The sequence below is a fragment of the Microtus oregoni genome, unplaced genomic scaffold (genome assembly GCF_018167655.1).
Source record: "Microtus oregoni isolate MIOR12 unplaced genomic scaffold, Mior012 000043F_ref0000047, whole genome shotgun sequence".
Lineage (NCBI taxonomy): Eukaryota > Metazoa > Chordata > Mammalia > Rodentia > Cricetidae > Microtus > Microtus oregoni.
The window spans coordinates 4,374,133-4,392,671 of NW_024543210.1; the positions used below are offsets into that span (position 1 = coordinate 4,374,133).

Below are 18,539 nucleotides of genomic sequence, written 5' to 3' on the forward strand. Positions count from 1 at the left end.
GCCAGTCAAGTCTATATACCTCTCTTAGGGCTCACACTCCTACCTCCCATATATGCACAGTTCAAATGGCCATCTTTCTTAGCTCACTCAGTCAGTCATGGCTCGCCAACTGCCTGCCTGAGCCAGGCATTCCAGCAAACCACAGAATCTCTGCCCCACAAAAGCTCACATTTGACGGGAGGGAGACAGGCAAATACAAGAACATGAAAAATCCAAGCTGTGCCAAGTGATGGTAAAAACCATGGAGAGGAATAAAGGAGCAGAGGGGACCAGTGCACTCGAGGAGGGTGGCAGGCAGGGAAAGTGGCATTTGAGTGATGTTCCCTCTGGGAACGTGCTCTACATAGAAAACTGGAGGAGCATCCGTACATGGGCAGAAAATGTGCGGCAGGTTCTGGGAAAGGCAGAGCGTGGAGGGCGGGGCTCATAATCAGGGGCTTTGGGGAGATCATTTAAGCCTTGTGGATCATGGGCTTTCGCTGCAATTAAGACAGGAACCTGGAGATGCTGTGGAGGATGGAACCATCTGATTTAGATCATTCTGCTGCTGTAAGGCCAGCAGCAAGGGTAAGCAAACAGGAACCCCAAGCCCTCCTAACTCAAAACAGTGGCGCTGCAGCCAGCCACAAAGCAGTGGACATGGGCAGAAGGGCTGATGCTATGAAGGGAGGAACATGGTTTGCTGGCAATTACAACGGGGGTTCAATGGGAAGAGCAGAGACGGGGCTGGTGTTTGGGACCCAACTTTGAGTCATCATGTGTTAAGAGACAAGGACAACTGGAGCTTCAGGCTGCAGCAGGGTAGGAGTGGAAGACCCCCAGCTTTTAAGGAGGCCAACACCTCCTCCAGGAAGGCCCCTCAAGACAAGCTGGCAAGCATTGTGCTTCTCTGTCCATGCACATGTACACACTGCAGGACGTTCTCTGCACTGGAGAACTGCAGGCTGACTCACTTCCCACACACAGTAGGTACTCAACAAATCTTCACAGTGATACCCTGCATAAACTTGTACCTGTGATGTTTTAATATCTAAACTATCCTCTAAAACCTCTAAAAATGATGCTCAGACCTCATTAAATATGAAGCCAAAACTATTCTGCCTCAAATATACAGGTGCAGCTCTGTTCCTACTTATTCGAATTATGAAGGACAGTTCTCCCATAGAAAGGATGGCCCAGCAGGCACTAAGCAGATGGCTTAGTCAGTAAAGTGCTTGTCTTGTAAGCACTGAGTCCCTTAATTCAATCTCCAGAGCCGTGCAGAAGGTCAGGTGCCGTGGTGTGAGACCGCACTCCCGGCACTGGGGAGGCAGGGCAGGCAGAGCCCTGGAGCACTCTGGTTAGCCAGTCTACCCGATCAGAAATGCCCAGGTCCCAGCATCTCAAAATACAGGTCACAGCTCCTGAAACACCCAAGGTGGATCTCTGTCCTACACACACATACACATGCACAGCCACAGCCACAGCCACACACACACACACACACACACACACACACACACATTCCCCACACATGAAAGGCCAGCCTCAGAAAAAAGGTGTCACCTTGCCAGTCCTCATGTCCCAAGCTTTGATTTCAGAGCTGAAGCCGCCACATAAAAAGACGTTGTGATCTTTTGGATGAAATTTCAAGGTGGTGATTCTGAAGTCACTCCGACCACTAAATACTTGGGTCCCTGCAACATAGACAGACAAGAAAGAGTGAGAAAATACTCAGATCACACGTACTTCAAAGTGGTGATGTTCACACAGCTCACCAGGGCCTCTGTGGCCCAGTGTGGACCTTCTGGAAACAGAGCAAGGTGGCAGGCAGCTCATTTCCACTCCCTGTCAAACCCCTCCCCTGCCAGGCAGCTGATCCCAGGACTCGACCTCTCCCTGGTCTGCGAGAGTCATGGGTGTCATCTCATGTAACCACAGGACAGCTGAAAACGGGCTCAAGGAGGCTCGGGAAATTTCTCACGCTGCATGGGCAATACAGATTATTTATCTAAAATCTAAAAGCAGAGTTGGTTGGAATTTATTTCAGGATACATCTTCCAATCCTGATAAAAATGAAGATGGGTTTGTTAGAGAGTACAGCAGGTGCAGGTGACCTGACATGCTGGGCCACAAATGACAGTGACCCGCACAGCAGTGCAGCTACAGAATGGACATCAGGTGTGGCTCACTGGGTTCTCACTAGCTCTTCAGGACTCGAGACAGCCCTGCCACTTTCCACATCATCATAAATGGGTATGGAGTCCCTGTGTGCACTGTGGTAAGTATCTGACACATACAGGTACATATGGTGTGGAAACAGCTGTCGCTATGGTTTCCTAGAGGTGAGCAATATAAACATCAGAAGTGTCCATCATTCAGAGCCGGGTAAAGCCAGCACTCCCTCCACTGCTCAGTGTGACTTGTGCATCCCACAGCACGGATGGGATTCTTATCTGTCACACTTAATTTGTCCAAGTCTGCACCAAGAAATCAGACGAGCTTGAAGAGACACCACAAAGGGAAGCACCTGGGTTTGGCTCCAGGCACATTACTAGGGGCCAGGCTCATATACCAGAGACAGCACCTGACACCTTCCAGTAGCAGAGGAGGCTGACTTCCTCAGTCAAATAGGGAAATCTTGGCTGCCTTTGGCTACCAGGACTCCTCCACTGAACCAGCACAGTGGCAGAGTGGAACACAGAAGCTGACAGCCAAGGAGCTGGGAAGGTAGCTGTCCGTAAAATGCATGCCACAGAAGCATGGGGAGCTGACTGTGATTCCAAAACCCACATAAAAAGCTGGGCCTGGTGGTGCACACTTACAACCCCAATACCAACCAGAGACGGGGAGACAGGCAGATCCCCAAGGCTTGCTAACTGGACAGCCTCACCTCATCAGCAAGCCCTAGGTCCCAGTGAGAAGGTAAGGCTCCCAGGGAAAGGGACCCAAAGCTGACCACCGGCTTCCACACACATGTACATATGCCAGCACCTGCATGCACACAGCTGGCGGCAAAGACAGTGATGAGATGTCAAGACGAATGGGTCCCCTTCTAAGCCTTAGAAGACTGTGTTTGTTCATTCCAGGCAGAAAGCACTCCCTGGTGGCTGCCTCTGTCTGCTGACCCAATACACTGAGTAAGAACTCGACCAGCTCCAGTTGATCCGGTAAGGAAATGAAACTCATCAATCACAGCTTATGAGAGTCACAGAGGGACAACACAGATCCAATGGCCAGAGCCACTGTCTCCAGGCCTGTCTGCCTATACCCATTCAGGACATACCTAATCAGACATCACTGTCATGCAGTGATTTGTTTATGAGTGACAAAATGCACCCGTGTGCCAATATAGCATAGACACGGTTTTTAAAGACCTTTTTGTATTGTTTGTGTGTGTGTATTTGTTTAGAGTATATGCCACGTGCGTGCAGGTGGCAGCATGGGTTCCCTGGAGCTGCAGTTAAAGGCAGCTGCCTGACATAGGTGCTGCTCCTGAGAGAAAGAAGTGATCAAACCACTGAGCCATCTCTCCAGTGCCATGATCACACTTTTTAAACACCAAAATTAGGATCTCTTACACAGTGAGACAAAAATAAAAATAGCCAATTTAAAATATATCTTAATATGCCATATATTAAGAGCATCAAGCAACCTATTTTTTAATATTTGACTACGTGCTACGGTATGCAGTGCACGTGCTACGGTATGCAGAGGTCAATGGACAACCTGAAGGGGTAGGGTCTCTCCTTCAGCCATGTGAGTTCGGGGTATTAAACATCAGGCTTGGCAGCAGATGCCTTTACCTGCTGAGCCGTCCTGCCACCACAGGCATCACGACTTCCTAGAAATCGTGAAAGCCATATGAGCTACAGAGTTAGAGCTATGGCACTTTTAGTGGCAGCACAGAACCAAACATGCTTTCTCTTATCTAAACGCAGATGGCGACCTGTGACCCAGGGCTTGAAAGCCATCCACCTGTAGCTTCTGTTTACCCAGTGAACTCAGTGAGGCTGACAGAGACTCCTCACAGAGATGCGCCAGGATGCAGGGTGCTAGCCACAGCCTCCAGGGACCACAAAAGACTGAGAGCCCATTTTCCCTGGCAAATAACAACCCTACACCTAACCACACGGTGTTATCACTATATTCCTATGTTTTCAACAACTTGGTTCAAAGTCAGACGAAATGTTCATTTAAAAGGTTTTAAAATGGATGGGAAATGGTCAGGGTGCAGACACCTGCTGTTTTGTTTTTGTTGGGTTCTTTTCATTTGGTGCTAGGAACTGAACTCAGGACCGTGAGCTATACTTCCCATACACAAAGTAAAGTCTCCAATGGATGACATTTATTATTTTATTTATTTATTTATTTATTTATTTATTTATTTATTTATTTATTTGGTTTTTCGAGACAGGGTTTTTCTGTGGCTTTGGAGCCTGTCCTGGAACTAGCTCTATAGACCAGGCTGGTCTTGAACTCACAGAGATCTGCCTGCCTCTGCCTCTCGAGTGCTGGGATTAAAGGCGTGCGCCACCATCGCCTGGCAATGGATGACATTTAAAGAATAAATAAATAGACCCATTTACAGGTACCAGTGTATAGCTCTATAGTAAAATTTGTGCTTAGTATGTACAAGGTCCTTGGTTCAAATGCCAGAACAGAAAAAAAAAAAAGTAGTCTGTTTCAAAGCATTCTCTCCAAAGTGAAAATAGTAATTATTAATTTTAAATTCTGCAAGGGCAGGGAGATGTCTAGGTACATAAAGTGCCTGCCATATAAGCATGAGGATTTGAGTTCAGATCTCCAATACCCACATAAAAAAGCTTGGCATGGTGGCACATTCATATAATCCTAGTGCTAGGGGGATGAAAATGTCGGGGTGGGGGAGTCCCTGGGGTTTACTGGCCAGTCATCCTAACTGAATCAGTGAGCCCCAGATTCAGTGAGAGACCCTGTTTCAGAAAAACAAGGTAAAGAGTGGATGAGAAAGACCTCACTGTCATCCTCTGGCCTCAACACACACACACACACACACACACACACACACACACACACACGGACAACAGAGTCTTGCTGTGTAACCCACAAAGGCCCCTACTGAACTGCTAATGCTCCTGACTCAGTCTCCTTTGCACAGACAGGTCATCCCTGGGCAAACCTTGCTTTGTTTTTTTGTTTTGTTTTGTTTTGTTGGGTCTCATCTGTAGCTCAGGCTGGGATAGAACTCACTGCGTAGCCCAGGCTGACCTCTCCTAGTGATCCTTATGCTTCAGCCTCTCAAGTGCTAGAATCCCAGGCATGAGCCACCCACCCAGCTGGCACACACTTCCCTGAGCACAGTCACCCCCACGTTGCACCTGCGCCTCCACCTGCACCTGGCCTTTCCCTCAAAGGATGACTAAGAGCGTTCTTTATTTTTTTCTTCTACTCTCCTCTGGAGTCAAGGATTGGCAGTCACTTGTCACCATAGGGGATTCTGGAAATACGTGGTTTTTTATCAAGGAGTGCTGTAAGCTGCACAAGTGCTCAAGGCCCTCAGCTATGCAGCAATGCTGACCACCTGCCCCCCAGCACCCCAAGAATTACAGGAGGAGACACTGACACAAGGCAAACCCTAGAAAGGAGGGCTTACCAGCCTTTGTCATTTACCGCTCCTTTCATCCAAGATACTTCATGCACCCTCAGGTACATAAGCATATGCAGTAGGTACAAACAACAAATATTTGCTGATAATAATCATAAAAATATTTAAAAGCAATTCTTTGGCATACATATAATTTTACTATTTACTAAAGATTAAATCAAATTTGCATACTAATGCGATGGATTCCTTGTTTATTTTTACATCGAGAATTAAATCCTCAGTATGTGTGGCAGGTCCTGTACTTTCAGGACTCAGGAAGAAGGCTGGAGGACAGCCTGGGCTACACAGTAAATTTCAGACCAGCCCAGGCTACAGAGTAAGACCCTAACTCAAAATATAAACAACAAAAAGAAACAAGAATTCTATTTAATACAACAGAGTATATCATACTTTCAAAGTTTTTCAAAATTGATTGATATTCAGAGATGCTGAGAACTCCACTTTGCATAAATCCATTTTTAAAAAATCACAGAATTATGTCTAGAGCCATTCCAGAAACTGCTGGAAATTCTATCCCAGGCCAAACTTCATTCACCATGCTTAAAATGAAGCTGATTTGAAGAACAATTTAAAGCCAGCACTCTGACACAATACAATCCAAGGATGTCTAACCTGACACCTACATGCTGAGTAGTGTAAACTATTAAAAGTCCTTCTGTCCCAGAATGGAACTGTTACATTTCTGCAAGAGCAGAAAACTTTGTGAACAGGACTAGCACTGCATTTCATCACACAGGAGTCTTGAATCTGAGCTGAGGCTTTGGGGTGGGTCTCACTGGCATTGTCCTACCTGATGGATGCCTACAGTGCATGCTCAGGCCGAGGCTGCAGTAAAGTCATGAAAATGGGTGAGCACTGCTGGAAGCATCTTGGATCTGTTACACTTTTGAACTTGAATTCATTTTTGGTCACTGCACACTCAGAAACCTTTAACAGTTGCTGAGTCTTCACAGCCCCACGCACAATTCTACAACCCTGTGGAGCTGTGATCACAGTTTTCAAAACTGGGTTCTAGAGAGTGGAAGATGGCCTTTTAAAACTACAGCACTGTTTTTATGTTGTGCTATGTTGTTGCTCAGGGAACTCAGCAGGCTGTGGGTGCCGCATTAGGACTTCACACCCTCAAACCACCCTCATAAACAATCACTGTACGGAAAGCTAATCTAACTGGGAATATGCTTTTTCTCCAGTTTACTCATTTTTTTTCACAGCCCAAGCTTTTCTTCACCTTTTTTGTGAGTATATGCTTGCATGTAGGCGTGAAGGGAGGGTGGAGAGGCTAAAGGTTGATGTTGGATGCCTTCCTCAATTTACTTTTTGAAAAAGTCTCTCACTGAAGCTGGAGCTCTTCAATCTGCCTGGACTGGTGGCCAGCAATCCCCAGGCATCTGTCTCTGACTCCCTGGGGCTTGGATTATAGGCAGGAGCTACCTCACTTGGCTTTTATGTGAATGCTTGAGACCCCAACTCAGGTCCTCGTGCCTAAGAGGCAGGTGCTCTACCCACTGAGCCGTCTCTCCAGACCCTCTTCCATGCCCCTTAAGCCGCAGTCAGAGATCAGGCACTTAGTTGATATACAGGTAGCAAATGTCCCACTGAATAGAACGAGGAGAGAGTCTCTTCCCCTCTCCACCCCCAAATCTGGAAACTACTGTCCATCCTCAGACCCACAGCAAAGGAAAACTCTCCCTGGGGGTGGGAGGCAGGTGCTTTCCTGGGTCCTTGGAGCACAGCACGAGACCAGCCATGTTGTCATTTTGAAATAGCCGCAAGTCACCAGATGCTTGCTAAAAGGTGGGTGACACAACCTTGCTGGTGACAGGGAAGAAAGGGGGGAATGCTGGGCTGCTAAAAGGTGGTGGCTCAAGTTCTCCTGCTAAAAAGAAAAAAAAATCTAAATGTTATTCCCCTCAATTCCCAAAGACACTGATATCTGTCTTTGAAAGGACTAAAGTTTCCCACTTAGAAAGAGGCTGTCATAAGTATTTTCTACTTCTAAGAGGTGGGGCTTTACTATTTTTCTTTGTTAAGGAGTCCAAAGCTAAGAGATTTTTAATAAGCCAACAGGTACTTAGTGGAAAACAATAAGGAAAAATTCTAAGACTTTAGTTCAGAGATCAGCATCACAGGCACCAGCATGGCGGACAACTGAGACAGGCAGGGTGATAAGGCTGTGAGCCAGAGACCCAACTCCCAGACCAGCTGTCTCTTGAGAAGGGACTCAGGTGGTCCCTTCGCTGCTCAACCTCGTGCAAGCAGGAGGACAGAAAACCAAGTGCCGTACATAGCACTCTGTGGAGCAAGCAACCAAAGTGAACCATTATCGCTTGAAAAATTAAACCCCAACTTATTGAATTCATCTGTGGTTAAATTAAAAGCTAAAGCCAAGGGATGCTGGGTTCTAACAGCGGGAACCTTAAGAGACTAATGACTGTTGAAGCTTTTGCATGAGGCCTGGGAATACAGCAGCCTGGGCTGGCTTCTGCCATTACTGAAGAGAAAGGCAGAAAGGTTAGGAGACATTCATCAGGGAGCAGCCTTGACCAGGGGCACTAGCTCCTCTCGAGGAGAAGGCCTTTCTCCTGGAATCCGTGGCCACTCTCTCCCCTCTCCCGGATGGTGGCCTGCCCATCAGTTCTCTTCTTCAGCACTTGGGCTAGCTGTAACAGACCTTTACCTTGGGACTATCTTGCTTGTCTGCTTGTTATAGGAAATTCTGTTTATTCACTGCAGGCTTATAGGAAATTGAGCTTTAAAATATGTAATCCATTGGCACTTGGCTGTATTGATCTGGTTATAATGAGCTCAACCAGTATAAAAACTGTTTGGATCTTCTTGGAGTTAAGAAAAATTACTTCTTTTCCTTTTTGGATCAATAATGATACAAATAGAAAATATGTTTCTGGGCTGGCGAGGTGTGGCTTGGTGCAGAGTACTTGCTCAAAGAGTATGAGGTTCCAAATGCAATCCCCAGTCCTAGAATAAATCATCCTTAAAGCAAAACCATGTTCAAGGGTTCTGTTCTCTTGACACCACCATTCCCATAGCTTCACCATCCAGTGTCACTGAGGCGACACTGGGTGACCCTGCACAGGCAACTCCTTTGAGCTGCGCCTCTTCCTTCCTTAGGTAGAGCCATTAGGCTTCCCTAAAGGTAGCCACCCATGTAACCAGGGTAACATCATCTGTCAGCCTAACGTCTGCGCGAGGGGACACTACAGTTAGGCAGGCTCCAGGGCCCCCAAAGGACCTCCATTTCCAATCAGTGTGTCTGGTTCCCAACCATTCCTGCCACATCAATGGAATTTCAGGTTTAGTGAAAGCCAAGCGCTGATCCCTAGGAAAGAGAGGGGCCATCTGTTCCTCTGCAAGAGCTCACCTTAACTAAGTTATTGTGAGGTCACAAGTGGGACGGGAACCAATATGTTCCATAAGTCTGTCCTTCAGGCCTCTCTGGACCTTGCACTTAGCACACCACAGTCGTGGGCAATGGCAGGAATTAGCCTGCATCTCAGAGCTGAGGAAAGGGAGTTTGGGAAGGGAAAGGACATCTGGCCCTACTGGCCAGCCATGCAGACAGTGACTGAACTTGTGTGACCCTAAAGTCCCTATGCCTGCACCCCACCTCCAGACCTGCCAGCTACTCATGACCTTTCCTTCTCTGTAGCTCTTTGTTGCTAGCCATAGACTCATGAACATGTAGGAAAAATGTTGACAAGGGAAAGCTTATGTTGTTGGCTCGTGGTAATTGAGCCTGTGTTCCCAGGCAGCAGGCATATGACTCATTTCGCTAAAATCAATATCGTTACACTCATCCTCTGGGAAATATTCAGCCAGCTGTAAATTTAACCATCCTGACTCAAAGTTAACGAGAAAAGAAGCTTGCTAACTTTCAAATCAACTTCCATGTATCAGGAGCAGGGCCCATGTTGGCAAGTGGGCAGAGGACTGGCAGGATGCCAGCTGAGGGCCAGGTAGGCCTCGTCGGCATGCCCACTAGCAGGGTTCTGGAACTCACCAGCAGTGTAGCTCAGAGCCTGGCATCCTTACCATAAAACTAGGCTCAAAACTGCCCTTCAGGAGTAGCTGTGAGAGAAGATGCAGCAAAGGCAGGAGCAAGCCCCAGAGTAATGAAAGGCGGCTGCAGGAGGCTGGCAGTTGCTATCACTCTTTTTCCGAGCCCAGCTACTTTCAATTGTCTGGACTAAACTGAATTTCTTAAAATTAGGGGGTGGGGAGTTAGCTTGCAAACCAGCTGTGTTTAGCTATAAGCAGCTTTGTTGAAACACAGAACCAACCATGCTGAAATCAAACATGCCCCGGCCGTGTTCAGCTCCAGGGTCAGATGAGAAAGGCAGCCTAACCTAAGAAGGGCCAGTTGCTCGTTGATGGCTGCTGCCTACACACAGGAGGAACACGGCTCCTGGGAACCCGTGCCAATTAATAAAATCGCGCCAGGGCCTGGGTACTGCCTTCTTCATAAGGAGGGCTGGCATGAGCTTCCCAGCTAAGGATGAGATGAGATTGGTTTATGGAGGTGCAGAAACCCTCTCCAGAGAGGGGCCAATGAAAAGCTGCTTGGGGAGCTTTCAGGAGAGGGGGTCACAGATGACGGACACATACATAAGGGGGTTAGAGAGGGGCTTGTGACATGGCAAACAAAGGTGGTGGGAGGGTAGCTGTTCACTGGGCAAGACGGTACCTGAAGGACAGGGGCCAGGGACTATCATCAGCTCAGCCCCTGCTAGACCTAGATGCAGCCTCACTGGGCATAAAGTGGTAAATAGAAAAGAATGCCAGTCTGAAAGCAGGCCCTACCCACTGAGACCTGGGACACGGCCAGCACACACTGTTTTCTTCCTGGTCTCCAGGGGCACTGAGGGCCCTAAGCAGGTTCTCCTGGAGTGTGCCACAGAGCTTGAAAATTTACAGAGGCTCTGACTTCAGTGCGGCACTTGCTTCAAGCACCAGTGGGAGCTAGTGCCACTTCAGAGGCTTAACCTGACACAGAGCCTTCTTTCATGGCCTCTCCTCCAAAACCTCAGGAGCCGACAGCACTCTTCGCTGCGGCCTTCATTTGGACACTGTTCACTCGTCCTACGCCAAGTGCTCTGGAGCTGTCAAGGCGAACACTGCTCATACCGGAACATAGCTGTCCACAGCTCAAGAAGCATCCTCCAGCCCACCACTTAATCAGAGGGGTCAGTCAAGACCGTCTGGGCACTCCATTCTCCCAAAGCCTGTTTTCTACAGATGTTGAGCCACTACCTGAAGGCAGCCGAGCCAAGACAGAGGTTAGGGGAGGCCATACCAGTCCACGTATTGGCAGGACACCTTTGCCAGCCCCATAAGCCCAAACTATATCAGCTTCACCACTGGTTGGGGTGATCTCAAGAAGTCACCAAACACTCAAAGCCTCAGTTCAACATCAAAGAAATGGGGATACAGATGGGGTTCTCACAGGCCAGTGGGGGACTAACCATGATGCCCAAGCAAAGGGCCTACTCCATTTATCTGTATTAGCTCAATATAGGCCTAGTGGCATGTGGGACACCAGGGCTACAGCGAGAACTTAGACAGCAGACCATTCTTTCTCTATGGCATCATTCCTAGTCATATGATGGGGCCGAAGACAATTCTTAGAAAAGGAATAGTCGTGCAGGGTGCAGTTCCACCTGGCCAATTCCTCCCACCCACCATGACCCCAACAAAAGACACAGTGGCATCGAGATAATGGGAGGAGGTCAGGACAGTGAGCATCCTAGAGAGAATGTCCCTGGCCATGACTGCCTAGAGTTCTGCGGAAAGCGAAACTGTGGGGTTTAATTTACACACCCACCTCAGACCCCAAATAGAAGGCACCCCACTCTCAGGAAAAGCTGCCACCCACCATGAAGGAGAAGGACAACTCTAAGGAGCTGAAATCGGCAAGAGGGGCCCTCAGGGCTGAGCAAGCTCCAGCGGGACTCGAAGGAGACAACCAATCCTGGTTTGCAGGACAGGTCACAGACAAAGTCAGTGTCACTCAGGGCCTGGGTGGTGTCTGCCAGTGTTCCCTGAGGCTGCCTGTGTGCCTAATGTAGCAGAGACGTTTGTTAGGAAGATTGTAGACGGAAACAAGAGCGCCAAAAATAATTAATCTGTGAGCAGATTTGATTAAGTGTTGATTCATGGCTGTTCCGTAAGCCAACAGCCCGTCAGAACTATAAATTAACGAGATAAAATGGTACTGGCCCTCCATATTTCAGGCCGGGTATTGACATTTTCGAATCCACAGATTTTTAACTGTATTGATTGAGGACACCAGGATGAATGGCCTTGGCGCCAAATTCCCATTAATGACAATGGGCACCGAGTGACTAATTCCCAAAGCACTGCAGAGAGAACGCCCTGCGCAGCCTTCTCCTGGCAGGGCGCTCTAATTAGATTGAAATGAAAAAGCCAAATCACCATGGGTGGGAGAAGCAGAAGAAGAAAATGGAAGATCAGACTTCAGGAAAGAGAAAGGACAAGACTAGTTAGAGCCGGACAAAGGCCACAGGGTACACAAGTGCTAAGAAGACCCAGGGCCAGGGAGGGGTGTGCAAGCATCTGCTGTTTCCCACCCCAGCAGCCCTGGGAGCTTCATTACTCAGCATAGGAGGACGCGGCAGAGGCCAGCCTCAGCTCTCCAATTACGCAGCTTCGAGCCAGCCTCGTCCAAGCAATGACAAAGAGACCACCAGGATGGGTCCATCCTTGGGGACACACACTTGCCAGGACACAGACAGAAATGCCAGCTATCCTCACAGGACAGGCCTCATCTGGGGTCCAGAGGCCTTTCTGGAGGCTGAGATCCAAACGCATCAACTCTGCCCTCTGCGGGGACACGACATCCAGCACACCCCAGCACAGGCCATGCACATGGTATGTGTATAATACGTAGCAAATTAAAGGAATGAAAACAGTTCTGCAGTAGATGAGCCCCATGCAGACACCATTCCCGGTAAAGGAAGATGAAAAAGGCCTTCCATCGCTCCCCACTGGACAGCAGCACTTAGAAGTGGGGCCCCGCCTCTCTACTCCTACTCTGCACACAAGAGCCCCTGGGAACCCTGGCAGCACGCCGCCCTCCATGATTCAGCGCACCTGACGGGACAAGCGCCTCCTCTCCCACCCCTTCATTGAGCCACATGTCACATGATAGCAGCTGCAGTTCCAGGTCCTCCTAGCTGGAACACAAAGAGGACCACGTCCCACGGCTGCCCCAAACTCATCATCAGTCACCCACAGTCACGAGTCCCTAACTTGTCAGGCCTCGGGGCCCATTGCTGCTGACAGCCAAAATGAGAATTCTGTCCAGGAAGCCAGGGCTGAGTTGGATACTATAGGTTAGACTCCATAGTCAACAGTCCCCAGTCTCCCTTGCCATCACTGAGTGGCCCAACCCAGGACTGCTGCATCGACCCTGCTTGGGAAAACCCCTTTTGCTGGCTGCTCCCTCTTTCCCTAACTAATGGAGGCTTCCTGAGGATTTTCCTACATGAAACCCCCTTGCCTGGGGGCCTCTCACTATAAATACTGGGAAGAGCCCCTCTGAAGAGTTCCCTACGGAACTTAGTTCCACCCCATGGACTGAGAGGAATTCTAAACTGATGCCAACCATAGGACACCGTGATATTTTGATCCAAATTACACAGCAGAAGTTGATTAAAAAGCTGCCTCTTTATCCGGCCCTGCAGCTTGGGGCTGAGACAACAGTGGCTGTCTTTTGCTGACTGGCAGAGAACTGGTCCCAGGACTTTGTCGACAGCTGCAGTACCACTGCAAATGGTCTGCACACCCGTCAGGGAAATGAGTCTGTCCTGAGGCCCTCACCACACCATGACTATGGGTGGTTTGCAATCAGGACCCTCTGGAGAGACTTTCCCAGGGAGAGGGCTAACCTGGGGTTGTGAGACATCAGGACACACCTGTTTCGAGGTCTGTTAGGTGCAGGGCAAAGTCGAAGCCGCCACTGAGAATGCGCCGGCCACAAGGAGACCACCGCGCAGCCCGTACGGCCTCACTGTGCACAGAGTAGGTCTGCAGGCAGTGCCCCGAGTCCACAGCATTCCATACCTGCAAGGGAAACACAGAGAGGCAGCGCCAGACACTGTGGTGAGTGCTATGCTCGAGGTCTGCAAGGGGCTCCCGGGAAATGGGGTTCCTATTATTCCATATCAAAACAAAAGCTGTAGTCGCTTTCTCTCTCCTCATAGAAATGTGCAGATTTCCTTTTTCTGGGCTATGAAAACAGCATTCCCTATCTCCACTCAACCTCACACCTCTCCTACCTGCTGGCTCCAAACATGTCACAGTCCTGCCCCAGCCTCCATTGGACGGCTACTTGTTCTGGAGCAGACAGAGCACATGGCCAGGCCACAGTCAAAGCAGACAGGGGCCAGTCATAAAGTATAAGGAACAGATTCGGAGCAATTGTGTCTTCTTAGGAGAGGGGTCCTTGCCCCTCACCTTCATCCTGCCTCCCCATTGGGGAATGAGGCTCCCAGGAGACTGTCCAGTGTTGAGGGAGCTGCGGGCTGTGTTCCGCTGCCCAGCTCCTGGCCGCCTGGCTAGCTTAAACCCCAAAATAACAACAAACACACAAATGTTTTCTTTTAAACACTGCTTGGCCCACTAGCTCTAGCCTCTTACAGGCTGATTCTCATATTTTGCCTAACCCATTTTTAGTAATCTGTGTAGCACCAGTCTTACCGGGAAAGATTCAGCATGTCTAACCTGGCGGCTTGCTTCATCGCGTCTGTCCTGGAGAGCAGCGGCCTGGCATCTGTCTGAGGCGTCTTACCTCACTTCCTCTTCCTCCCAGCATTCTGTTCTGTTTACTCCACCCACCTATGTTCTAACCTATCAGGGCCAAGCAGTTTCTTTATTAATTAACCAATGACCTTCCTCCATCAGTCCAGTACAAAGCTGACTCCAAGTGGCCTACAAGCCCAGGCAGGAGCGCTACAGTACCACAGCTGGAAGGCCTGGCCACAGAGGTGTTTGGAGCTGGTTCTCCTCACTGTCACTACAGGGTGAAGGGCACACACTGTAGACACTCCCCTTGACACTGCATCTTGCTGGTCATGTGGTCCTGTGATCCAGGGACTCCACCTCACTGAGCCTAAGTCTCTCACTCCATGAAGTGGAAACAAAAGCATTGCCCCAGACAGGAGTGAGACCCAAGCAGGGGAGGTTCTGCAGCAGGAGCAACAGTAGAGTTGGGCAGGGATGAGGCCGGAGCAGGGGCGGTTCTGCGGCAGGAGCAACAATAGAGTTGGGCAGGGCGTGTGGGAATTAGAGTTCTGAAACAGCAAGATTCCCTGAGTATCACTGGCACCAGATTTTCCTGAGTAAGTTCTAGAAAAGCCCAAACAAGTACACCCACGCACTTCCACAAACCTGCTCCTAGGACAGCTTCCACTAGAGATGAGCTACCTCTACCTGCCAAGTCCTGGAGGCTCTCAAATTGCTGAGTTCTGAAAGGTTTCCAGGAATATGTACATATCTATGCTCACCCGAACAAGAGATCATGAGGAAAAGGTCCCACAGAATGTGTGGAGGACCCTTCTGTTTTCCCCTTCCATGCCAGGGGTCAACAGCTAGGTCTCAAATTAAAAAGACTAAGACCAAGAGGCAGCAGTAGTCATGTTTAAAGACACAGAACTAATAGGAGCAGCCAGAAGGCTGGGGAGTGCAGAGGGATTGGCAGCAGGGCAACAGAAAGCAGAACGTGGCTGCTTCTTTGGAATTATGCACAAGTATGACACTAAGAGAAAAACTAAGTGAGCAAGTGAGGCTCTGCGGGGCTCACACAGTCAGGCAGGAAGAGGCCAACACCGCGCACACAGGACAAGCCGCGTTTACAAAGTGTGACGGCATTTCCTAAGACACATGAACTACAACATCATACTAATTAGGCCGGCTGGTATAAAAAACAGAAACAAAAATAACAGGCTTTGGCATGGATGTGGAGAAATCAGAACCCCCTACAATGCTGGCAGGAAGGCAAGATAGTGGAGTCATGACGGACAGCAACTCAGTGATTGCCAGAAACCTGTAGGGTTACCATGAAGCCTAGCAATCCCACTTCTGAGAAGAAACCCAAACATCTGGTACTGGGTGGGATCTCAAGGAAGTTTTGCCCTTATTTATATGGGTAGAGGGTGGAAGGAGCCCACTTGTCCGCAGACAGATGAAAGGGTAAACACAATGGAATCGGCCCATACAGTGGAGTGCCTCTAGGCAGTGTTCCCTGATAGCAGCCACAACGTGCAGGAACCTTGATCACACTGTACTCGGTGGGGCAGGCCAGCCCCAAAAGGATGGATGCTGGACGGATTCCCTTCCTGCTGCTTCCTGAGTAGTCAGAATCACAGACAGGAAACAGAAAGGCTGCAGCCAGGAGCTGGAAGACTGGAGTGTAGGTGGAATGTGGGCAGAGTAAGAGGCGTCCTGGGGATGGGTACAGCCAAGCTGGCCAACAGCATGAACTGCAGCCCTAAACTCAGCTACAGTGGTAGAGTTTATTATATTTCACCGTGTTTTTTTAAACACACACACACACATACACACACATCTTGTTTACTCATGCATTTTCAGTAAGACCCTAAACCAAGCTCAGGATGGTTGTTGCCCCTAGGACTGGCAGGAGCTAGGAACACTGCTCAGTACTTCCTCTGAGAAAGAGAGTGGCATGGAGGGGAACAGGGAGGAAGACGGCGGCTCTGCAACAATGGTGTCCAATGTTTGCCTCTGTGAAGCTCTTCCACTTACTCATTCAACAAACACTCCTGGTGCTTATTAGCGAGCCAGCACTGCTCACAGGAAACAACCAAAATCAAACGCTTGCCTTCCAAGAACTGACCTTACTGTCAGGAAGACAGGGCCCACACAAACCAGCAGAAGGAGTGTATCAGGCACTAAGACTGATGGTCCAAGGTCAGCAAGAAAGGGGGCTCTAAAGCCAAGAGAAGGGGCTGAGAGGGTGGCCATGGTAGGCCACACGAAGGGGTGAGAAAAGAGTTCTGCCTGAGTATGCAACATCACAAAGGCCAGTCTGGCCAGAGAGGTGAACAGGATGTGACAAGAAGGGGCATGGTGAGAGTGTCTCTACAGCAGCAGAGCATTCGGGGTCTCCTGGGGGAGGAGGTAGCCGGCTCCAGCCCACACGACCCCTTTAGCTGCCCTGCAGGAAAAAGATGCACGGGCTTATGTAGGAATTTGGGACAGAGGTAGCAGCAGTGGGGACAGGGGTCCATATGGGAGTCAGAAGCAATAGGAACCCCTTAGAGGGAAGACAGTAGAGAAGTAAGAGAGAACAGGACCACCTTAGGTCTGGGGTCTGAGCAGCAAGGAGAATGGCCAGCTCTAAGAGAACCAAGCTGAAAGAAAGGCCAGAGCACAGCACTGAGTGAGGGAAGCCATGAGAAGGAAGAGTGGGGAAGTCCCTGCCCTATACTTCCAAGTACAACGCACTTACATATAAACCTTTTGTGATGTGCAGTAAGGTGTTGAGTTAGAGAGGAGGGAGAAGAAAAAGGAGCGGGGCGAAGAGATGAGAGGGAAAAGGCAGGGAGGGACATGGAGCAGATGGAAGGAACTGGGAAGAAAGCAGAAGAAAGTTTAGACCCCAAGATGCCTGAGGGCAGCACAGTGTGCTAGGATTCTTGGGCAGTGGTGTCCAAGGAGACAGAGCTGGTAAAGGTGTGACATTTCGTCCCCGCTAGGTGAAGTTGCACACCTGTCTGCTAAGGTGCTCTGCTGATGACGGCAGCAGGATAGATGAGGACCAATCAGTCTGGGCTTGCTACCAGGGGCGAAGGCGAGAGGAATCTTCGCCAATTGCTCTCCCTAATTGAATTGAATGTTCACTGTCAGGCTTTAAAGATTAATTCCCAAACACTGCTGCAGCCCCGAGTGTCTGCCTTTTTTCAACCAAGTAATTAGAGATCCCAAACTGCCTTCACAGGATTAAGGAGCTCAGTCTACTGTCGAATGTTCTGAGACGGCTCCATGTATTAACTACAATTATTAACACGGTTTGTGTGTCCAGCCAAAGCACAGATTTGACAAGAACATGATGAGTAAAATGCAGTAGGACTTGGTATCGGCGCCCTGGCTACCGCCGTTCCCACATCAGCCTTTCTGGGTCTTCAACGACCTGTTACTTCAGTCTCAGGCCATACTCTTGATTGTCTGTTGGTTTGGGTTTTGCTTTCATTTACTTATCATCATTATTGGAAGGCAGAGGACAGCCCTTGAGGATTCAATTCTCTTGCTCCACCATGGGTTCCAGGGATCAAACTCAAGTGGCCGGGTTTATGCAGCAAGCACCTTTACCCGCCGAGCCATCTCATGGGCCCTATTCCATATTTTAAGAGAAACTCAATCTTCTTACAAAACACTCAAACTTTACAAAATGCAAAAAAGGAAAGCCCTGTAGGGCCCCTTTTGGGATGGTTGTTTCTCAGGTGACATGGGAAATAAGCATGTTCAACAAAAATGTATTTATCAAAGACAGAAAAAAAAAATCACCTAAGAGTTGCCCATATCTCCACATCTGAGACCATCACTGTCACATTTCTGGGATGACTGTGCTTGCTGTGTGGTCCACAGTAGCTCCTCCTGCTTCATCAGCTCTTCCAGTCAGTCTTTTACACAGTTTATCTTGCCAGAGCCATCTTAGTGGAAAGCCCTTATCAATTGAGAGGTTCCCTACTATCTGCTCAACATAGCTTTTCTTTTTTTTTTTTTAAAAAAGTGTTTTCTATTTCCATCCATTTGTATGCAAAATTCAAGAAGTCCTTGTTTCTTACTGCTGAGTAGTACTCTAATATGTATATATTCCATACTTTCTTCATCCATTCTTCCATTGAAGGGCATCTAG

At 48.9% G+C, this 18,539-nt stretch overlaps 1 protein-coding gene across 2 annotated transcripts in view; it reads right to left on the reverse strand.

Moving 5' to 3' along the window:
* Positions 1-18,539, reverse strand: part of Wdr25 (WD repeat domain 25) — a 129,261-nt gene that overhangs the window by 35,250 nt on the left and 75,472 nt on the right. For both annotated transcript variants that reach the window (XM_041633205.1, XM_041633206.1), the window contains exons 3-4: positions 13,579-13,726; positions 1,546-1,676 (exon numbers count right to left, since the gene is read on the reverse strand). In XM_041633205.1, the coding sequence (XP_041489139.1) occupies positions 1,546-1,676; positions 13,579-13,726 (279 nt within the window). The remainder of the gene's footprint in view (positions 1-1,545; positions 1,677-13,578; positions 13,727-18,539) is intronic.